This window comes from Mytilus galloprovincialis, chromosome 7, assembly GCF_965363235.1.
Source record: "Mytilus galloprovincialis chromosome 7, xbMytGall1.hap1.1, whole genome shotgun sequence".
NCBI classification, from domain to species: Eukaryota; Metazoa; Mollusca; class Bivalvia; order Mytilida; family Mytilidae; genus Mytilus; species Mytilus galloprovincialis.
In genome coordinates this window covers 49,568,803-49,593,788 of record NC_134844.1, presented here as the reverse complement: position 1 = coordinate 49,593,788, position 24,986 = coordinate 49,568,803, and the positions used below count along the sequence as shown (strand labels likewise).

At 32.4% G+C, this 24,986-nt stretch overlaps 1 protein-coding gene and 1 long non-coding RNA gene across 4 annotated transcripts; one reads left to right on the top strand and one right to left on the bottom strand.

Annotated features, from left to right (window-relative positions):
• Nucleotides 1-429: 429 nt before the first annotated feature.
• Nucleotides 430-15,216, bottom strand: LOC143083190 (uncharacterized). 3 transcript variants are annotated; one of them, XM_076259426.1, is made up of 7 exons: nucleotides 15,170-15,216; nucleotides 8,969-9,486; nucleotides 7,882-8,028; nucleotides 7,432-7,570; nucleotides 6,328-6,486; nucleotides 3,615-3,850; nucleotides 430-609 (listed from the first exon to the last, which is right to left on the bottom strand). In XM_076259426.1, exons 2-6 carry the CDS (start codon nucleotides 9,478-9,480, stop codon nucleotides 3,653-3,655), a joined length of 1,155 nt encoding a protein of 384 aa, XP_076115541.1. In that variant the 5' UTR covers nucleotides 9,481-9,486; nucleotides 15,170-15,216; the 3' UTR covers nucleotides 430-609; nucleotides 3,615-3,652. The 3 variants fall into 3 exon arrangements, with proteins under 3 accessions (XP_076115541.1, XP_076115543.1, XP_076115542.1); XM_076259428.1 differs by having other exon boundaries at nucleotides 15,186-15,204; XM_076259427.1 differs by lacking the exon at nucleotides 430-609 and having other exon boundaries at nucleotides 3,610-3,850.
• A 471-nt stretch (nucleotides 15,217-15,687) lies between these two features.
• On the top strand, nucleotides 15,688-22,996 carry LOC143081736 (uncharacterized). The gene is made up of 3 exons (XR_012980060.1): nucleotides 15,688-15,911; nucleotides 17,031-17,138; nucleotides 22,838-22,996. It is a non-coding gene; the product is annotated as an uncharacterized LOC143081736 (long non-coding RNA).
• The last annotated feature ends 1,990 nt before the right edge of the window (nucleotides 22,997-24,986 follow it).

Genomic DNA, 24,986 nt, shown 5'->3' with positions numbered 1-24,986 from the left:
GTTCTATTCAAATAAATTGTCATTCTCTTGTCCTTTTACAGGTTCTATTCAAATAAATTGTCATTCTCTTGTCCTTTTACAGGTTCAGTTTAAATAAATTGTCATTATCTTGTCCTTTTACAGGTTCTATTCAAATAAATTGTCATTCTCTTGTCCTTTTACAGGTTCTATTCAAATAAATTGTCATTATCTTGTCCTTTTACAGGTTCTATTCAAATAAATTGTCATTCTCTTGTCCTTTTACAGGTTCAGTTTAAATAAATTGTCATTATCTTGTCCTTTTACAGGTTCTATTCAAATAAATTGTCATTCTCTTGTCCTTTTACAGGTTCTATTCAAATAAATTGTCATTATCTTGTCCTTTTACAGGTTCTATTCAAATAAATTGTCATTATCTTGTCCTTTTACAGCACATGTGTTACTGCAGGTTCTATTCAAATAAATTGTCATTCTCTTGTACATCTACAAGATTTCTGTAAATGTCATCATCTTTGTGATAACAGTATTTTACATCTTGTTTTTATTGCATTGTTCCAGGTCTTCTTTCTCATATACTACTTGAGTCTTCAACAAAACATACATACAGGAGATGTCAGTCGGGTTTTTTTCCTGAGAAAAAAGAAATATTTATCATGAATATTATTCAATTTCAAAAATAACATTTTTTTCCCTATAGGAAAACTAACAATATTATTGAACACTACAGTACAAAAATGTATTTAGGTACAAAATATAATTAAGTGCCACTTTTTGTAAGAATCAGGCAAGTCTAAAGAAGAATTTAAAAAAAACCTGTTCACCTAACCATTCTATTTTGAAATTATTCTCATCCTGAATTAGAAATAGTGGGTCTTTCATTTCTGAGTGCCTGGTAATTCTAGAAATATCTATATCACTTTTGATTAGAATGTTAGCAAATAACAGAGTTATCTCCCCTTAATTGTCAGTTTCTTGTGCATTTCAAGCAAGTTATAGCTTGAAATACCAGAGCAGGAAAAGGGAACAAAAACAAATATGATATTGGCGTCATTATACATTCTGAACTTAAATTAATGTAAAGTTAAGTGTTTTTTTGTTATGTTTTCACCACTGCCTGATTCTTACTTTTAAAACATAGTCAATTCTTGAAGATTTCCATGATGAAATTTACATTATACAAAATATAGCTATGTTACTATATTTAGGAAATAAACACAACTAGTTGCAGTATAAATCGGCTGTTTCAGTTTGATTGCATGCTTTTTTCTTGCCAGTTTATTATCAAACGCTACTGTTCTGGAGTGTCCGAGGGAGTGTCTTAATAAAATTTTATATAAAACAATAATATTATCTTAGTATAATTTTCATAACAACGTGGACAACCAAATATTTTTTTCGGAGGGTTCTAATACTGCATTTATATATTTAAACTTGGCTCTTATATTGTACTGGTAAAGTCAATTGGAATATGATCTTTTGCCTTTATTTAACATAGCCAGAAATTAGTAGTGGTTTTGCTAATTAATATTCATAATATGTAAATGAGAATTGTACCACGTGATAGTACTTTTAACTGGACTGGCTTGATAGGCTTGATATCATTAAAATCTTTAAAACACGGATATTATAAGTTGCCCGTCACAGAGTCCTTATTTACAATCACTTTGATATTTCCGTAAAGTTGTCAGGCGGTCAAAATCAAAACAATGAACGTGAATTTAGTGAATTTTTCGTGCCTTCTTGAGTTTATTCTTCTTGAAATAGTGACATTTTAATTTTACGTGGGAACCTAGAGTTCAACGACTACACATACAAGGTTTGGACTTGCTTATTCTTTGGAAATTCAAGTTTCATATTTCACCCCGGCAACCTGTTTTTGTAATGACCTTGTAAGCCAATTTTCAACACGAAGTTTGCAAATTTGACGTTTCAGCCATTTCAGCCTGTATTTTACATTGCAATGTTAAAAGCCTCTCGCTTCGATTTTTAAAATAGCTCAGGAACCTGTATTTTTGCAACAACAGTCATTATATTTCGTTTAAATGGTGTATATTGTTGTGTATATTCATTTTCTTCCCCGGCAACCTGTCTATCACTTAAATTAAAATTAAAACAGACATTTTTTTCAAAATTCCCTTTCATTTTAATGTAATTTCCGTGACCCGTATCCGATTTCTTTAGTATAATATTCAAATAAGCAAAGTGGCGTTGATTTCTGGATATGAAGTCATATGAAACGAGTGAGTGGTGAAAAATAATGTTTTACCAATGCATGTATATATCACAAACTAAGTCCTCTGTGCACGATTTTATCATTATTTACACAAATATATCGTATAATCGTCAAATTTTTTTTCTCTCTGTCTGTTATGATTTAACAAATATGGCTGCTCATTAAATGCCGTGTTTTGAAGCCGAAGTTTACCGATTGTCACCTTATAGTAAATAAATAACAAAAAGCATGGGTATTGAGCACGTGTTTAAAATGTACAATCAGATAATTGTTTATTTCAATGACAGATCCATGCGTATTGCGATCACCGGATTTTTACGAGGAGGGTTAGGCTCAGGCACGGGGGGGTCTCAACATGGGATTTTTGGTACAGGTGTGCAACTGGGATTTTAAAAACACCCCCCATTCATATATTGAATAATTGTGAAATCCCTACCTATACATATATTTCACAGCGAAATCATAACCCATTCATATATTTATCACCCATTGATATATCACAATCGGTCAATTACTACCTATTGATATATTTCCTCGGTAAAATTGCACCCCATTGATATATTTGACGGATCAAAAAAGGGACCCATTCCAGCGGCACATATGTATATACCTTTAAATAGGAAGAGACCCCCCCGTGGGCTCAGGTCACTATGCATACGGAAAATATGTCGGCGAATTGCTTCCTGGAAGCAAGCAATTAAAAATAAGTAAACTTCTTCTAAATGTGGACAAATTAAAGAATTTTCCTCAGAAAAAGTATATGTACAAAAGTTTTATAATGAAAACTATCCATTTAGTTATAAAAAACAGATGCATATTTTTTTTTAATTTGAGGTTTCATATGACTTTAATATTACACTGCAGCATTTTTGTTTTCTGATTTTTCAGTTTTATATTTTCTCACAAAAGCACAACTTCCTTTATCATTATACATTTGTGGTCACACAGATGTATCACAAATCATGATTGTGTAAGAAAAAAACCCTGTAGAATTGATTTATTTGAGGCAGTTTATTTATAATGCAACCTTTATACATATGACATAAAAGTTCAAGTAAAAAAAAATATGTGAAATACTGTTACTAAAATTCATTTAACATTATTTGTGGGATACCAATTTTCATGAACTTTGTTGGTGAAGGGGAATCATGAATTGTAATGTCTAACAAAAGTTTCCATTATAGGCTCGCATGCAGACTTTGGCAAACCACAAAATTCTATATACAGTTTTGTACTGGTACATAAAAATATAACTGTTCCTAAATACATGGAAATTGTTACCCAACAAAAACAAATGAATCCACAGTAATGCATTTCAGATGATTAATGAAATGCAGGAAAACAATAATTTTTAGTTTTCTTACTCTTAGCTAAGAATATCCTCAGCTAATTTACAATTTACCTAATTATGGTTAAGTTGAAAAAACATGCAGACATAAGTCACTGATTAAAATATCCCGATGACTGTATGTATCCAAGCCAGAACAAGTAGTCAAGAATCTCATTCCTGTCATCTGCTACAAGGTAATCAAATGCTCTTGTGAACTGAATATAAGCTTTCTCAGTTTCTTCAAGTTTTCCATTTTTCTTTATAGCCAGCAATTTGTGGCCAGGTATTTCACAGTACAGAAAAATTAACTGAAAAAGAAAAAAGAAACTGTAAACTCAAGGATCTTAAATTTGTATGAAATTTTGATAGTATAAAAAATGCAAATACTGAAATGAAATGAGTTTTCTCAATTGAATTGTATCATATTTTTCATGTCAGAGCCTTATATAGCCAACTATACTTCATTGGTTTTTCTCATTGCTGAAGGCCTTACTGTTGCCTTTAATTTCTTACATCCACTTCATTTGAACTTATTTTGATACTGCAGGGCAAAACAATCCCCTGGAAATGATAAATGTCAATACATTCTAAATACCATTGACTTATCACAAATGGATATCTTCAAACTTTAACTTGTAAACTTTGAAATGTTTTAAAATCTGTAGTCACGACTGAAGTGATTATGCCAAGTAAATTGTTGAACTCCTATACCCATGAAACCCATTAAAAAAACTAGTACCGGTACATAACAAATATGATTAATCCACATAAAAATTTCACAAAAAATGACTTTCATTAAGTTGGTGAAAGAGAGAAAACTTAGAAACTATGAAAATAGGAAGATTATTGATTATTGACGAAAACAAAATTCACAGGGTCAGTCTGACTTTAATTTTAAGAAGTTGGTTATCATGATTATAAAGACATAAAAAACTTAAGTACACAATGTACAAAAGGAGAGAAGTCATTGATAAACCATCATCAGATTTGTGTGGAAATTTATCTTCATACCAAATAAACAAGAGTATCATGTCAGTCTTGAATAAAAGGGTAGAAGAATATTTTTATGGACATCTGAATAAGGGCTTTATTTTCTATAATATTCTGGATTTAATATTATCAAGACTCTTGTCTATAATTTACAGGATCCTGGAAAATAGATGGGGAATTTGTCAAATAGCATATATCATACAAAGTCATACAGGGATATAAGTGAAGAACTGTAAAAGTGACACTACCAAAATTTTGACTTTTTGATCTGATTGTTGTGGTAATAAGTATTGTGTATAAGTTTCATAACATTTGGTTGAGGCAAACTAAAGTTAGAGAATGAAATCGAAAAATTCAGCAACTTTTCCATTTGTAAAGGGGCATAACTCTGAACCGGTAAAAAAGACACCACAAAAAATCAAATTTGATCTGTATTTATAGGTGGTAAGCATTGTGTATAAGTTTTATAACATTTGGGTGAGGCTAACTTAAATTAAAGATTGTAAAAATGAAAACTTCAGCAATTTTTCCATTTGTTAAGGGGCATAACTCTAGAACAACGAAAGTGACATCACCAAAATTCAATCTTGATCTGTTTTTTATGGTCATAAACATTAATAACATTTGGTTGAGGCAAACAAAACTTTGACAACAGAAACGAAAAATTCAGCTATTTTTCAATTAGTAAAGGGGCAGAACTTTAGAATGATTAAAGTGACGACACCAAAGTTCAAATTTATTCTGTGTTTTGTGTTAATAAGCATTTTGTCTAAGTTATGTATCATTTGGTTGAGACAAACTAAACTTGAGAACAGAAAAGAAAAATTCAGCAATTTTCCTCTTTGTAAAGGGGCATAACTCTAGAACGGTTAAGGTGACGTCACACCACCAAAATTCAAACTTGATCTGTGTTTTGTGTTAATAAGCATTTTGTTTCAAGTTTCATAACATTTGGTTGAGGTAAACTAAATTTAGAGAATGGAAACAAACATTGGGATATACGGAAGGACAAAGGTAAAACTTAATGCCCTCTCCGCTACGACTGAGGCATAAAAATGCTTTGTTTTATACAGAATGACACCCACTCCTACAGCCCCTTTTCAATTGTAGTCCATATTTTGGGAAATAATTAAACTATCTATATATGTAGGTCAATGGACAAAAAATGATGCAACTGTGTACTCTATATTCTGAATTTTTTGCAATATTCTTATTAAAAATGAGAAAAAAAATCTCAGGATAATGCCTTATTCAAGTTTTGTAAAAATTCAATAAATGGAATTATTTTCAAAAGTTACATCTGATCTACATTTTTTTACTTGTTGCCAGTTTTTCACACAAATAAATGAATAATGTACATTGAGGGAGTTTGCTTCTCAGTTTCAAAATAATTACCATTTCAAATCACTAGTTTATATTGATAAGGGATTAACAAAGGAATCAAAAGAGCAAAAAAAGTATATAGGTTAATGTGCTTGTTTTTCGAGATATTAGCCATTGAAATTTTGGAGGGAAAATTTTCTCTCTTGAGTTTAAGTTCTCAAATACTATTTAAAAAATAATTAAAATTTTATAAGACTTTTACAGATGGCTTTTTATTATACATGTCAAATATTTATAAAAAGAAAAATGGGGGTCAATGGGCTTTTTTTAAGGCTTTCAAATGGATAAAATCAGAGGATTCAGAAAATCTGACAAAAATCCCAAAATATGACAAGCGAACTTCCTTAAACTCAAAATTTACAATTTTTAAAACATAAAAACTGAAGTATACTACATAAAATTTAGATTGTACCTTTGTTCCAATACACAACATTCCAATAACACCGGGGTAAAAGATGGAGAATTCACTTTCAAATAATAAATCTGCTACCATCTGTGTTAAAACTTTATCAGACAATGCATGAATATCTATTTCTCCATTTCTAGATGATCCTGTGTTTTCTTTGGCAATCTGCAATTGGTGATGTATTATAAGTTACGAATAAACAACTGAAAAGAACTGCTATTCTGAGGGGGTTGTGGCACTCAGGGGTTATGGCACTCAGAATCTGATACTGTGGAATCATTAATTTTCATCGATACTAATTTTCGAAAATTAAGAAAAACTTAAATGTAAGTGGATATTTAGTTTTGTGGTTTTGCCGATTTCTGCATACAAGATAACAGTACATTTGCTATTCGTTGAACATACAACTTCCTGGTTCACCTGTACTATTGAAATCAACGAAATTTGGTATCCAACAAATACCCATCTAAATTTTTTCTTTTTCATGAGTTGTTCTTTCATCAATGTTATTTTAATATCTCGTTTCAGTAATCAAAAAGTTTTGTGGCATTGTTACAGCTTATTCTGTGTCAGTCTTAACAAATTGCTGTAATAAATAGCAGCAGTTTTAACAAATGTTTAAACAATTATTGTTTTTTGTTATTTTGTTTAGATTAAAAACATATATGCCAATGAGATAGATATAAGATGATCTGGTATGAGTACCAATGAAGGAGCCTTGGCTCACACTGAACAGTAAGCTGTAAAGGGCTCCAAAAAGTACTAGTGTAAAACTGTTCAAACAGGAAAACCAACAGACAAGTGTTAGGCACGAAATAAAAACTTTATTCAATCAAAAACTTTATATATAGTTGCTATGCCACAAAATAAAAAGATAAGCTCTGTCAGCTTTTATTTACAAAGGCATCAACATTTACATGAAATCAATAATGAGCAAAATTCAAACTGTAACCAGAGTGTATCAAGTCAGGAATATGGCAGTTGTTATCCATTCGTTTGATGTGTTTGAGCATTTGATTTTGCCCTTAGATTAGAGACTTTCCGTTTTGAATTTTCCATAGAGTTTAGTATTTTTGTGATTTTACTTTCTGCCTTATAAATTTGATTTACCTCTGTTACCATAACAACACAACATGTAGGTGGACTATAACCTACAGGTGAAGGATGGCATGTAAATCTAATGTCTGCCTCACATTCAATTTCATATTCTTTCTTTATCTTCATCTTTCTTTTGCAAAGATCTCCTGGTCTAAAAATAAAAAATATAAGTCAATATCTCAAAAATCAAAGAGTTCTAGGGCTATTCCATTAAAATGCATGTGGGAGGGTAGGAAGGGACTTTCAAAATATCCCTACACCCAAGAACTATTTTTTGATAATTTTATAATGATTAAAAAATCTAAAAAAAAACAAACAGAACTCGATCTTAAACATGTATTCAAAACCATTGTTAGTGAGCAGAATATATCAACTTGGGTCACATAGCAAGAATTAGCTTTTCCATATTTACATAATAAAATTTTTGTATTCATATCAGATTTTCAAATAAACAATACTCACTGAGGTTTTAAAAGAAATATTTCTGAAAATTTGGTAAAAAGCCACTGGAAATCTTCTTTTCTTATGTCATCATACTTCTTTGACAGAAACATAGGTAGACTGAACTGTAAAAACTCAAGTGCACTGTTATAGTACTGGTAAATACATCTAAAACAAATAAAGTAGAAACATATAAAAAGTAGGAGATGTGGTATTATTGCCAAGGCCCAAAGACGAAAGAGACAACTTTCTACAATACTCCAACTGAAAACTGTTACAGCAAAATATATGTTGTGTTTTATAAATCTTGTTACTCTATTCTTTCATTTTAAAGCCATTATTATTCTCTTATCTATTTCTAAGCCTTTTTTCCCCTCTATTTGTTTTTTTTTTGCCTCATTTTTCTGAAACCTCAATCATACCCTCATTGTATATTGATGACTCAATCATGTCATTGGTATCAAACATGTACAAGAACAGAATATTCAAATGAAAACTTTTTTCGCAGATCAAAATATTTTCATGTATACTCATTTATAACCAAATTTGCAATTTTCATATTTTGATGGTGTATTTATATAAGAAAAAAACCAAGTTCGACAAAGTAATATTATTTTCCAACTAACAAAAATTGCCAAAATATTTACTCTTCGTAGAAAATTGACAAATTATTGGTATTTTCCAATGAGTAACAAAAATAGATTTTTCAGGAAAATGAGTTTAAGTAAATATACAGTGGCGGATCCAGCAATTTTAAAAAGGGGGGTTTCCAACCCAGGACAAAGGGGGGTTCCGACTATATGTCCCCATTTAAATGCATTGATCGGCCCAAAAAAAGAGGAGGTTCCAACCCCCGGACCCCGCCTTGATCCGCCAATGATATACAGTACTGTGGATTCATTATTATTCGTTGGATACCAAATTTTGTGGTTTTCATGGGTACAGGTTATTAAACATTCAATGAATAAGAAATTTTCCATACGATTGTATGCAGATTTTGTCATAACCTCGAAATTAAATATCCAAGAACATGTAAGTTTTCATTTATCATATGTTTATTCATGAAAATTGATACCCATGAAAATAAATGAATTTACAGTATTATTACCTTTTATCAATATCTGGCAATGAGCTTATCAATTCTTCAATATCATTAAAGCAAGACAAAAAATGTTGACAAGCTCTCTTCGCTTCATTAATAGCCTCTGCACGCTCTATGTGACTTTTGTAAGTGTAACCATCACAATCATTTAACGAGAAGTTCCATTTTTCTTTTGTCAAAAGTACCAAGGTTTTCACTATCTCTGGCAAATCATTCAGGCAAATTTTAGGAATTATTGTCCTTTTTTCGGCCATTGTTGAGGGTAAAGAAAATAAGTTGTATATAGGGGAACTGTTTATATCATAGTACATTCCACAATCTTCTTCAAAGTCTGTCTTTGTCCAATTTAAACTGATTGATCTTCCGTCTGAATGTTCTGGTTTTATACTTGTCCAAGACGTGTCTTCGAAAGAAGTAGATGAGGAAAATGATCTTGATGGAGATCCATTTTTTGATGCCCCATGGTAACTTGGAGAACTTCGTCTACGCTTCGCACCTTGCTTTCTTGAGTTGTCCATGTTTTTCTGCAGGAATAAATTTCAAAATTAAAAAGAAATGTTCTTTAAGGCAACAATTTCAAAAACTTGGTACAGGCATTTAATATGTAGAAAATTGTCAATAAAGGTTATTAAAAATATTGCCTGGCTTGGAAGAAGTAATTGTATATTCATTGAAATTGCAAAATTACAGATATCCATGATATCAATTAGAACCAGGTGCTCCCCAGGGCGCAGCTTTATACGACCGCAGAGGACGAACCCTGAACAGTTGGGCAAGTATGGACACAACATTCAAGCTTGATACAGCTCTGAATTTGGATTGTGATCAAATTTTTGACATAATATGGGTTTCTGACACAAAACAAATGTCATGATCTTACAAATATATAGTCAATATTGTGCTAGTAATGATTTCTTCTTCAAAATTTTCAAAAATTTGGAAAAAATAAAATTGAAAACTACTACCACCCCCCTTTTTTTATAATTAGTCCAAAACCTGACATTTCTTTAGGTATAATTTACAAGTAATTTACAAATAGTGTAAGGGAGGTAAATCTGAACATACCCAACATTGTATGTTAAATGTTTTTGAATTAATAATAATAATAATAATAGTAAAAATTTCTATAGCGCCCTATATAACAATAAAATCACTCTAAGGCGCTTTACATATATACATGATAAAAATATATTAAGTTAACCACAAAACAAAATGAAATAAAAAAAAAATGTTATGTTTAAAAGAACTAAAAACGTATATATGAAAAGATATATGAACATAAATAATTATATTGATAGAAAAATAATAGAATTAAAATCAATAATAAATATTAAAAATTTAGCAGAAAGATTATAATAAATAATTGAAATGGTCATGAAAACTTTTGCTAGAATAAAAATTGTACGAAGAAAACAAAAAAACAAAAATCACAGCACATTTTCAAATAAAAGGAATAAGAATTAAGATAACAGCTTATTAAACGCAAGTCTGTAAAAATATGTCTTCAATTGTTTTTTAAAACACTGAACAGATTTAGAGTGACGAATTTGTACAGGTAGATTGTTCCATAGGGTAGCGGCAGCACGATTAAATTGTCTTTCGCCGTACGTTTTTGTTCGGACATGTGGCAGTTCGAGTCTAAGGCTGCCCTCTGATCGTAGTGCCCTAGTTGTTGTTTGGAGATGTAATAGTTCCTGTATATAGTCCGGGGCAGTTCCTTGCAGTGCCGTGTACGTATAGACAAGGATTTTGAACTTTGGCCGGAATTCAACAGGGAGCCAGTGCAGTCCAGCGAGAATAGGTGTAATGTGTTCTCTTTTCCTAGTTTTCGTAACAAGACGGGCTCCAGTGTTCTGAACTCTCTGTAACCTTTCAATTTGACACTTGTTAACGCCGAAGAGTAGACTATTTGCGTAGTCAAGTCTGGAAGTTACAAGGGAATTAACCAGAGTTTTACAAGCATCCGTAGAGATGAAATGTCGGATTCGTCCAATGTTGCACAGATGGTAATTACACGATTTTACGATAGACGCAACTTGTTTTTCCATGGTAAGACGGCTGTCAAAATAAACACCAAGATTACGTACCGATGTGACACTATTGATGACATTTTCACCTACTTTAAGTTGGAAAACAGGCATGTTCTTCGACTGATGTTTCGATGAAAAGACGATCAGTTCCGTTTTATCCTGGTTTAGTTTCAACAGATTGTTTGACATCCAAATGCCAATTTCTTCCAAACACAATTCAAGTCTTTTAACGTAGTTGTTCCAGTCATCGAGCGGTTTGATTGTCATGTAGACCTGTGTGTCATCTGCATAGCAATGAAATTTGAAACCATGACGACGGCATATATTTCCAATTGGTCTCGAAAAAAGACAATACAGTTTTGGACCGAGAACTGAACCTTGCGGAACTCCGAATGGCAGATGACTGGCGTTTGATCTATCCGACCCTATAACGACTCGCTGGTTCCTGTTGGTAAGATAAGAACGAATCCAATTTAATGCTTTTCCAGTTATCCCATACGAATGTTCGAGCCGTTGAAACAATATTGAATGATCGATCACATCGAATGCTGCTGAAAGATCAAGTAATACCAACACCATTGATAATTACCTCCCTTACACTGATTTTAAATTGTCTTAATTATCCAATGACCAGAAAACAAACCCCCAAAGTCAATACTAACCATCCCTTCATGGTATGGAAATTTCAGAGAGATTCATACACTTAAACTACAAAAAATGCTTATTTTGGGCCACTTTTTGGCCCTTAATTCCTTAACTATTGAGACCATAACCCCCAAAATCAATCCTAACCTTCCTTTCGTGGTATTGAATCTTCTAGTAAAAATTTATAGAGATCCATTCACTAAAACTAAAGTTATTGTCCGGACAATAAATGTGTCTTCGGACGAGGGAGACGAAGCAGACAACATGATAGCAATATACGACGCAAAAATAATTTTGCGGTCGTATAATCATACTGGTAAGTACCACTACCTCTTTGCTGAAATATAGACTTTTATTCTTTTTTTTAATTGTAAATGAATGGCCCATTCATTTGACAACATGGCCCATTAATTCTAAAAATTTCCCATTGAATTTATTTTTGGGGCCCTGCGCCCATAGAGAAAAAATCCATCCAGATTACTGAAGGCCAAATGAAGGTTTTCTTGGACTATAATTGCCATCCTTTAAGTAAAACCCCCATGGGCATTTTGAAAAGTTGGCAGGTATGAAGTTTTCAATTTTTAATGATCTCATTCATACAGATTTATATCCTCTGGTCAAGCTTCTCAACTCATTCTTAAAAAGAGAAACTTCAAATAAAAGAACAGCTTTCCAATGATCCCTTTGATGCATATATTTTATCGACCCAAGGGCAAAAACTTAAATATATATATCGCAAGAAATGTAGGCATGCCCCAAATACAAACAATATCATTTTCCAAAGATTTTTTTCCCCCGAACATTTTGTCCAAGGAGTATAACCATGATAATGACAGTATAATTCCTTCAAAATGGTTAGTTGGCATTCCAAAATCTTGCTGGTATTTATAACATGTATAAGCCTTTGATATAAACTTTATAAAAAAAATCATAAAATGTAGGTGGAAGAGTGCTAAACTACCGTAATTACAAAACAATATTCAGTATATATAGATTAATCCTTTTTAACAAATGACTTTTAATATAAATGTGTTTGTGCTAATAAGTATTGTCTATTGTACAGTCAGACATGTCAGAGAGGTATTTATATGTCTCTGGTATAGTTTATAGTAGATAGGAAACACACATATTAATTTATGTGGCCAAGAGTTCCAAATAATGGAGTTGAAATCATCCCTCTGAAATTTTACCGACACCATCATGAGTTGGTTGACCGTTATGGAATAACAGTTTCACAAATGATAGTCAATCTAGCATAAATTTGACCCTAACCTTGAATTAATTGCAACAGAAGATTTTGAATTTTTAATCTTCTGCATTATATCCCAAATATACACAGAAAAAAGTCCCATAAAATGTAACTTGAGGAAAACTAAAACTTCATGATTTTAAAATTCCTATGGAGATTTGCATTGAGAAGGGAGATAACTCTGCAAAAAGAGGAAATATCAATAAAAATTGATACAAAATTAAAACTTTACTGCTTCTATTCAACAGAATGTATTGATGCTTGATATTTTAGCCTTCTTCAGAGTATAACCAATAACTCTGAAGATGTTTTCATATCTTTAATCAATCTACAACCTAAATTTCATAATTCATTAGTTGACCATTTATTAGATTTTTCACCATGTCATGGTAAAGAATCTCAAATTGAATAAAATTTAATAAACAATTATTCTTAATTTTGTGATTAAAAGTTTCTTTACACAAGCCAAGGTAGATGCTAAACAAATATGATTGACAGATATACTATAATAAACAATTTCAAAACTGAACACAGATAACAAATTTATTTGGCTTATGAGTAATGAACATGCCAATGTATGTAGAAATATATCTAGATTTCTAAGTTTGAGTATATTTTACAAAACTGATAGCAAAGCAACAGAAAAATTATCATCTTAGTGTTCTGTCATATATATATATATATATATATATTTATTTGTTGTATGGATATGGTAACTTAATAGAGTATTTACATAAGAACAGGGTTGTCTCCCTTGATATTTATCATACCATATAATATAATATTTCCTTTTTTATGTGTGTATTAGATCTCTTTGTCAGCTATAACTCTTTCTCAATATTTATGTACATATGCATTTATATTGTTCATTTTATGCTCTTTGTGAGTTTTCTTGAATAAATAATTTGAATATATTCAAATTATTTTTTCAAAATGGTCACTTAAATCCATAAATTTGCAATTTCTTTTGTTTAATGAAAAATGTGCATAAAAATATAAAAATATCCATAAAACTTCAGTTTTGTACATTTCATGAGCAGAAGATTATATAATATAGTCAAATCTGAACTTATAACCCCATCAAAATTTCATATTTTACATGAATTTTAAGATAATCAACCAAAAACTGACAAAAAAAAGACTAAGTTTTGCGTGAATTAGCTCCCTCCCAATGTTAATTTCGATAAGAAATTTAAAATTCAAAATTTGAGTTTTCCTCAAGTAAGGTATTATGGGACTTATTTCTGTGTTTATTTAGGGCTTAATGCTATAGATTAGTTCTAAAACATTTTCTGTTTCAATTAGTTTGAGGTTCAAACTTAGTTTGACTGGACTATAATATTGGATATGTTCCTTACGTTGTAACTACAATCCCCTTCCCTTTCATGAATGCGACCTACAGAGTTAGACTATTTACCGGATTTGTTCTAACATAAGCAACACGACGGAAGACACATGTGGAGCAGGATCTTATAATCTTTCCCTTCCTGAGCACCTGAGATCACATCTAGTTTTTGGTGGGGTTTGTGTTGTTTATTCTTTAGTTTTCTATGTTGTGTCATGTATTCTATTGTTTGTCTTTTTCATTTTTTGCCTGGCGTTGTCAATCTATTTTCGATTTATGAGTTTGACTGTCCCTCTGGCATGTCTGGTATCTGTCTCTCTTTTATAAAACATAGTAAATTTAAGTAGATTTGGGTAACGAAATTCTGATATCTGTAAGATTCTGTGACAAACCTCTCTAGTTGTTCATCATCATCATCACTTACATTTAATGTAACATTTCCCATAAAAACACCTATTTACTAGATACATTAATAATAATATTACAGATTAAAATCATTTATAAGATAAGATATTTTTATTCTAATTAAAGGGCCTATGAAGAGCAAAGTAATTTATTACAATGATTTTTATAATTGTTACAATAAGGGAGCTACCATTTGATTTTTATGGGGGGGCTAGGATGAAATTTGAAAAAAATAGGCAGGACAGGAGTTTTGAGTAAAAAAAAAGGCAGGATGAGACACTTGCAAAAAAAAAAAAGTCAGGACGACAATTTAGGTAAAAAAAAGTCAGGATAAACTAAAAAAAAAAAGGCAGGACCGAACAGAGTGAAAAATAAAAAGGCAGGACAGAGATTACAGCTAAAAAAAAAGGCAGGACAAAATTTTTCATCCTAGCCCCCCCATAAAAATCAAATGGTAGCTCCCTAATGTTGACATAAATCATAAATATGAATTTTAACTATTTCAATTCTTAGATGTTTAACCACAGCCTTACACATTCATGACATTACATGTGACTACGTTTTCAAAGGAGCTAAGAAGGATAGGGGAGGGAAATCTGAAAATCATTTTTAAATGTAGTATAAGGCATCGGGACTCATTTTTTAACAATCATAATCGGTACTTTACTACTCTAGTACATTGTAATGATTTTGTTTTCTTTTAAAAATAAACCAGAGCAATTAAGGATTTGTATAGTGTCACTATACAAACCCTTTAGCAATTTAGCAATATAGTCGGTGGCAGACATGTAGTCCAAATAATTAGGTAGGCACTTAAAGTTAACCATCGAGAGACGTTAACCACCGAGAGTCGGTTTTTAGACCCGCCCAGTGCACCTAAGCACGCCTACTTTTGGAGCTCTTTAGTATGAAGATAAGAAAAATATACGAAATTACGGAACTGTGTACCCTGTTTTATCCTTGTTGTTGGTGTTTCTTGCGCATGCGCACAAAGCACGGTGATAGTTACGGTTACTGACTCAGGACCTTGTATATTATATACCTCGGTTTACAGACGTTTAATAAACTGGTTCCCTGTTGTGTTCACTTATCGATACACTACGATGGAATTACGGACCAGTTTAACATAAACATGGTAAATAGATAGACAGCTGATAATCATAATTGATTAAGAAATAACCTGGAAGAAGAAATGAGTTAACTATTGATTATAACAGAGACGAGAATGCCATCGTGTTTCTTCTGCTAAAAAAAGCAGGAACATTGGAGTTTATGGTTAGATTTTAAATATTTATTGTCTCCAAACTGTGTAAATTTGATATAGTAACAACCCCCCCTTTTTTTTTAAATAACTCGAGAACCACACATCGCGTTCGCTTAACAAAGTAACAATAAGAAATAATTATTGTTAGTTTCAAGAATAACTAATCGTCAAAACTTATCCCCTCCCCGACATCAAAGGAAGTTAAATGTATTATCCCAAAATTACACCAAATTATTATGATATAGGGACGTCTTGACAGGCTATTATTTTATTTTGTTTTGTTGGTGTTTTTTTTTTTTTTTTTGGCTTTGACGTCTTCCTCCTGTATGAAAAAAAAATAATAGACCCCCCCCTTTTCCCCCCATAATATAGCTTTTTAAGAAGTCATAATTATTTGGACTACCCCTGAATATATTTCAGACAGACTCTTCTCTAAAAAAATGTAAACATGATTTGAGAGAAATCTTTGGAATAGTTTTTTAAATGATTTAATTATTATATGTCATGTATATAATTAACATAGTTATAAACTGAGACTACTAGTATAACACATAGTGTTATAGTAGTCTCAGCTATAAACTTTCCATTGTATTGACCAATATGACTAACTCATATGCTCTTTCCCATAAATGTCACAATATCAATATATTACAGTAAAACTGACAGTTTGATGACATTGTTTAAGACTATTGACCTCAGGTCAGCCTAAACTGAGTTTAAAACTGTAATTTATTCATTAAAACAGTTCAAGACATGTACCTTCTGAAATGTGATTGCATCAAAATTAAACCTAAGGCATAACATACTTAGTGTGCAGGAAGTGCCACCAAATAAATACTGATCTGTAAAATTAGATGATGATATTTGTGAAGTCAAAGATATTATAGCTAGTTATAACTGGTTTTAGATATAAATCTGAGTAAAAGGTTGATTTATATGTGCTCTTTCATGTTTAGATTATAATTTAAATTTAATCTTTTGAAGTTTTTTTAATAATATAAAGACATTAAAATCACAATTATTTATTTATACACAAAAAAATAATTTTTGTCCTTTTTTTAGTTGAATGACTGTACACAAACATTATACACACATAATTTTGATAATTCTGTAATGTTTTTTTTCTATAGCCCCAGAATGTGACAAAAGACTTATTAATCCAGATTTACAAAAAATAGAAATAGTTCAGCTACCATAAGACTGCTATGACAAAAATTGTGCAGTTTCCAGAATTTGAGGTAGAGTATAGTTAGGAATAGTTTGATTATGTAGATGCTTAGTTTGCCATAAACAATTATGCCCTTAATACAAAAGCAGAGGAAACAAAAAAGTATGAAAATAGTTGAAAAAAGTAATCATTATTATCTAGTCATATACTGTAAATAGAAAAAGAGAAAGGCACTGGTTATGATTTGGTATTTTTAATAGCATTATCATTTGTCCATAACTTGGAATATATACTGGATTGAGCTTGACATTTATTTAATATCATTGACACATGGTTGCAAGAAATGAAAGATGGTAATTTAAACCTAGCAATTTTATTAAGATTTAAAAAAAAGCTTTTGATTTGGTAGAATATGACTTTCTTTGTTTAAAGCTCGACATTTATGGATTTAGTGAGACTACTGTTAGTTTTTTTAAGTCTTACCTGAATAACAAAAGGTATACATTTGTAATGTTAACTCTGAACAACAACATGTAAAATTTGGTGTTCCCCAATGTTCTATACCTTGTCCTCTATTGTTTGTGCTATTTATAAATGACCTTCCCTTATGCATTAAAAATTGTGAAACAGACCTATTTCGTTGTATATGCTGATGACACCACTATTCATAAATAAGGGGGAAACATCTAGAAAATATAAATGATGATGTTCAAGAAGATTTATACAGGGTTGAAGAGTGGTGTAAAATGAATAACATGTTCATAGATGCAAATGAAACAAAATGTTTGATTACTGGAACAAAGCAGAAACTATTCAGACTTTTCAACCAAACTTGATAATAAATTAATGTATTACAAAATTCTTCATGTGAAAAAATATTAGTTTCAAAATTGACAGCCCACTAAGTAACTGGAGAAATCAAATTGACCAAGGTTGTGTTAATATATCATCCAGAATATACCATCTTTCTTAAATACATTTTTTTTATATAACTGCAAGAAAACATAATACAATGGGTGTTCTGCCCCTAATTGACTACTGTTGTATTATTTGGGATGAATGTAAAAATTGAGGGATAACAAGAATTTAAAAAATCCAAAAAAAGGGCAGCATGATAAATTCTAGATGCAGATCCGTTAATTATCCCTCTTGGTATATAGGAGCACTATATTCTATGTTAACCTCCGACAGTAGGTATAAACAAATACTGTTGATAGACGGTATATAGGAGCACTATATTCCATGTTAACCACTGACGGTAGGTATAGCCAAATACTGTTGATAGACGGTATATAGGAGCACTATATCTTATGTTAACCACCAACGGTAGGTATAGACAAATACTGGTGATAGACGGTATATAGGAGCACTATATTGTATGTTAACCACCGACGGTAGGTATAAACAAATACTGTTAATAGACGGTATATAGGAGCACTATATTGTATGTTAACCACCGACGGTAGGTATAGACAAATACTGTTGATAGACCGTATATAGGAGTACTATATTGTATATTAACTACCCACAGTAGGTATAGATTAATACTGTTGATAGACGGTATATAGGAGCACTATATTGTATGTTAACCACCGACGGTAGGTAAAGACAAATACTGTTGATAGACGGTATATAGGAGCACTATATTGTATGTTAACTACCGACAGTAGGTATAGACAAATACTGTTCATAGACGGTATATATGAGCACTATATTGTATGTTAACTACCGACAGTAGGTATAGACAGATACTGTTGATAGACGGTATATATGAGCACTATTTTGTATGTTAACCACCGACGGTAGGTATAGACAAATACTGTTGATAGACGGTATATAGGAGCACTATATTGTATGTTAACTACCGACAGTAGGTATAGACAAATACTGATGATAAACGGTATATAGGAGCACTATATCTTATGTTAACCACCGACGGTAGGTATAGACAAATACTGTTGATAGAGGGTATATGGGAGCACTATATTGTATGTTAACCACCGACGGTAGGTATAGACAAATACTGTTGATAGACGGTATATACATTGTAGGAGCACTATATTGTATGTTAACCACCGACGGTAGGCATAGACAAATACTGTTGATAGACGGTATATAGAAGCACTATATTGTATGTTAACTACCGACAGTAGGTATAGACAAATACTGTTGATAGACGGTATATGGGAGCATTATATTGTATGTTAACCACCAACAGTAGGTATAGACATATACTGTTGATAGATGGTATATAGGAGCACTATATAGTATGTTAACTACCGACAGTAGGTATAGACAAATACTGTTGATAGACGGTATATGGGAGCACTATATTGTATGTTAACCACCGACGGTAGATATAGACAAATGCTGTTGATAGACGGTATATGGGAGCACTATATTGTATGTTAACCACTGACGGTAGGTATAGCCAAATACTGTTGATAGACGGTATATAGGAGCAGTATATTCCATGTTAACCACTGACGGTAGGTATAGCCAAATACTGTTGATAGACGGTATATAGGAGCACTATATCTTATGTTAACCACCGACGGTAGGTATAGACAAATACTGTTGATAGACGGTTTATAGAAGCACTATATTGTATATTAACTACCGACGGTAGGTATAGACATATACTGTTGATAGATGGTATATAGGAGCACTGTATTGTATGTTAACTACCGACAGTAGGTATAGACAAATACTGTTGATAGACGGTATATAAGAGCACTATATTGTATGTTAACCACCGACGGTAGGTATAGACAAATACTGGTGATAGACAGTATATAGGAGCACTATATTATATGTTAACCACTGACGGTAGGTATAGCCAAATACTGTTGATAGACGTTATATAGGAGCAGTATATTCCATGTTAACCACTGACGGTAGGTATAGCCAAATACTGTTGATAGACGGTATATAGGAGCACTATATCTTATGTTAACCACCGACGGTAGGTATAGACAAATACTGTTGATAGACGGTATATAGGAGCACTATATTGTATGTTAACTACCGACAGTAGGTACAGACAAATACTGTTGATAGACGGTATATAGGAGCACTATATTGTATGTTAACTACCTACAGTAGGTATAGACAAATACTGTTGATAGACGGTATATAGCAGCACTATATTGTATGTTAACCACCGACGGTAGATATAGACAAATTCTGTTGATAGACTGTATATAGGAGCACTATATTGTATGTTAACCACCGACGGTAGGTATAGACAAATACTGTTGATAGACGGTATATAGGAGCACTATATTGTATGTTAACTACCGACAGTAGGTATAGACAAATACTGTTCATAGACGGTATATATGAGCACTATATTGTATGTTAACTTCCGACAGTAGGTATAGAAAGATACTGTTGATAGACGGTATATAGGAGCACTATAATGTATGTTAACCACCGACGGTAGGTATAGACAAATACTGTTGATAGACGGTATATAGGAGCACTATATTGTATGTTAACTACCGACAGTCGGTATAGACAAATACTGTTGATAGACGGTATATACATTGTAGGAGCACTCTATTGTATGTTAACCACCGACGGTAGGTATAGACAAATACTGTTGATAGACGGTATATACATTGTAGGAGCACTATATTGTATGTTAACCACCGACGGTAGGTATAGACAAATACTGTTGATAGACGGTATATAGAAGCACTATATTGTATGTTAACTACCGACAGTAGGTATAGAAAAATACTGTTGATAGACGGTATATAGGAGCACTATATTGTATGTTAACTACCGACAGTAGGTATAGAAACATACTGTTGATAGACGGTATATAGGAGGACTATATTGAATGTTAACCACCGACGGTAGGTATAGACAAATACTGTTGATAGACAGTATATAGCAGCACTATATTTTTGTTAACTACCGACAGTAGGTATAGACAAATAGTGTTGATAGACGGTATATAGGAGTACTATATCGTATGTTAACCACCGACGGTAGGTATAGACAAATACTGTTGATGGACGGTGCAAAGGAGTACTATATCGTATGTTAAACACTGACGGTATGTATAGACAAATACTGTTGATAGACGGTATATAGGAGCACTATATTGTATGTTAACCACCGACGGTAGGTATAGACAAATACTGTTTATAGACGGTATATAGGAGCACTATATTGTATGTTAACTACCGACGGTAGGTATATACAAATACTGTTGATAGACGGTATATAGGAGCACTATATTGTATTTTAACTACTGACAGTAGGTATAGACAAATACTGTTGATAGACGGTATATGGGAGCACTATATTGTATGTTAACCACCGACGGTAGGTATAGACAAATACTGTTGATAGACGGTATATAGGAGCACTATATTGTATGTTAACCACCGACGGTAGGTATAGACAAATACTGTTGATAGACGGTTGATGGGAGCACTATATTGTATGTCAAATACCGACGGTAGGTATAGACAAATACTGTTGATAGACGGTATATAGGAGCACTATATTGTATGTTAACTACCGACAGTAGGTATAGACAAATACTGTTGATAGACGGTATATGGGAGCACTATATTGTATGTTAACACCGACGGTAGGTATAGACAAATACTGTTGATAGACGGTATATAGGATCACTATATTGAATGTTAACCACCGACGGTAGGTATAGACAAATACTGTTGATAGACAGTATATAGGAGTACTATATCGTATGTTAACAACCGACGGTAGGTGTAGACAAATAATGTTGAAAGGCTGTGTAAAGGAGTACTTTATCGTATGTTAACCATCGACGGTAGATATATACAAATACTGTTGATAGACTGTGTTAAGGAGCACTATATCGTATGTTAACCACCGCCGGTAGGTATAGACAAATAATGTTGAAAGGCTGTGTAAAGAAGTACGTTATCGTATGTTAACCATCGACGGTAAATATATACAAATACTGTTGATAGACTGTGTAAAGGAGTACTATATCGTATGTTAACCACCGACGGTAGGTATAGACAAAAACTGTTGATAGACTGTGTAAAGAAGTACTATATTGTATGTAAATCACCGACAGCAGGTTAAGACAAATACTGTTGATAGACTGTGTAAAGGAGTACTAGTCTATATCGTATGTTAACCACCGACGGTAGGTATAGACAAATACTGTTGATGGACGGTGCGAAGGAGTACTATATCGTATGTTGAACACTGACGGTAGGTATAGACAAATACTGTTGATAGACGGTATATAGGAGCACTTTATTGCATGTTAACCACCGACTGTAGGTATAGACAAATACTGTTGATATACGGTATATAGGAGTATTGTATCGTATGTTAACCTCTGACGGTAGATATAGACAAATACTGTTGATATACGGTATATAGGAGGACTGTGTTGTATGTTAACCACCGACGGTAGGTATAGACAAATACTGTTGATATACGGTATATAGGAGTATTGTATTTTATGTCAAACATCGACGATAGGTATGGACAAAATCCGACAAATACTGTATACAGACAGTGTATAGAAGTACTGTATTGTATGGTAAACACTGACGATTGGTATGGACAATTTCTGTATCATGCATCAATTGTTAATAAAAGTATCACGTGAGTGACACAGGCTCATTTAAGCCTCTAGTTTTGATATTATTAATGTGGAGATCTGGTCTAATTTATCATTTTCTCTATTACATGCATGATAACTGCAACAATTGAATTGAAATAAAAGTGATAATGTTTCTGTTGTAGGTTATCAAGATTTAGTGTTTCCATACAAGTGACAAAGATTGAACAACAAAAACATCTCAAACTTTACAGGACAGAGTAGACTTTTTTCACTGTGCTTAGTTTTGTCTTTATGTCTAAATTATGATACCTTTAAAAAAACCAATAAAATATGGAATAACATTTATTTCTAGCTTATAAAGTGGAGTGAAGAAATAAGGGGTCATTGAAAACATAAGAATATATTGCTATCATATATGCAGATCAGCAGCCCATACATTTGCTATAGCACATAAATATGGGACCAATAATTTCAAGTTGCCTTTTAAAAAAGACCTTATTAATGTTATGCGAGATACCACCAAAGACCACTAGGTGTTGATCAAATGATATTGTAAATAAGAGGGTTGTCCAAAATATTTCCAACAGCTGTTTGATATACACTACCTTAATCAAACCAAATATAATTTAGAAAAAGTGCAAGCTGTTGATAAAGACTACAAATAACTGCCAGTCCTAAATGTGGGTGGAGATTACCATTTAGCACAAATGAGTTTCTGGACTAAAGAAAGTAATTTCGGCACAAACCGATTATACCCTTTCAAAAACTATGTGTAGTCCCTTTTATAAAAGTGGCAGATTATCTTTCTATCTAGAGTATCTATGACAACTAACTGCTGCTTCTAGTGACGTTAGTCTTTGGTTTTTGAAAAGATTGGATATATTGTCACAATTCTTTTCTAAGGTACCGGTATGATAAACAGGAAGTAGCCAGATTAGCTACTAAATAAATGCACACTGAAATATAGTCCCTTAAAATTCCCTGGCTGTGTACATGTTCAGATACGAACTATGAAAATTTTGTTTATATCTTTAGAGAAGTAAAATCAAGTATGTATGTCTTTAGTTTTGTCAAATTGCTGTCTTGTTTTGTCCTGTTATTAGGTAACAGTGATACAATACTGTAAAAATACGGAGATGTGGTATGATTGTCAATGAGACACCTACATGTATCCACTCAAGTTCAAATAAAGTGGATGTAAGCAGTTATATGCAACCATACAGCCTTCAACAATGAGAAAAATCATATCAAATAGACCCTTGTAAATAGGTGTTGATCAAATAATATTGTAAATAAGAGGGTTGTATATTTCATGACGGTATAATACTAAACCCCCAACAGGAGGGATTGTGCCTGATATTCATATGATGAAGACATAATCTTTCAATCAGTTTAATTGAGGTCTGGTTCTGGCATGTCAATAACTGCTAGTAGTCTGTTGTTATTTATGTATTATTGCCATTTTGTTTATTTTCTTTTGTTTCATATTCTGACATCGGACTCGGACTTCTCTTAAACTGAGTTTTACTGTGCGTATTGTTTCACGTTTGTTTTTTCTACATTGGCTACAGGTATAGGGGGAGGGTTGAGATCTCACAAACATGTTTAACCCCGCCGCATTTTTGCGCCTGTCCCAAGTCAGGAGCCTCTGGCCTTTGTTAGTCTTGTATTATTTTAATTTTAGTTTCTTGTGTACAATTTGGAAATTAGTATGGCGTTCATGATCACTGGACTAGTATATATTTGTTTAGGGGCCAGCTGAAGGACGCCTCCTGGTGCGGGAATTTCTCGCTACATTGAAGACCTGTTGGTGACCCTCTGCTGTTGTTTTTTATTTGGTCGGGTTGTTGTCTCTTTGACACATTCCCCATTTCCATTCTCAATTTTATTCTGCATATCTTCTGAAATTACACAACAGAATTTCATGCGTGTTTGAACAAAATAATCTGTTGAAATTTTGTTTGCTTAGTGACAATGTCGGGCTGTGAAGTATGTGAGCGTGCTCACAAAGGTTCTTTGATTACACACAGTCAATGCATTGTCTGTGCTTCCCAGATACAGTCTGTATGCATTTTCTTTGTTGTAAATTAAATTAAGTTTATGTATTGTACGTCGTTCTTAGTCTTTATACATTGTTTATATGCTTTGACTATGAGTCTAAGATACTTCTATTGTCGGTATATCTTAGATTTAGTCGGTTAACACTGTCTATGGATCAGAGACACAGTATGTATGCATTGTAAGTTTTTCCAAGTTGAAATAAAAGTCTGTATGTTTTGCCTGTTACTGCAAGATAAAGTGTGTGCACTGCCTGTGGCTCTTATATACAGT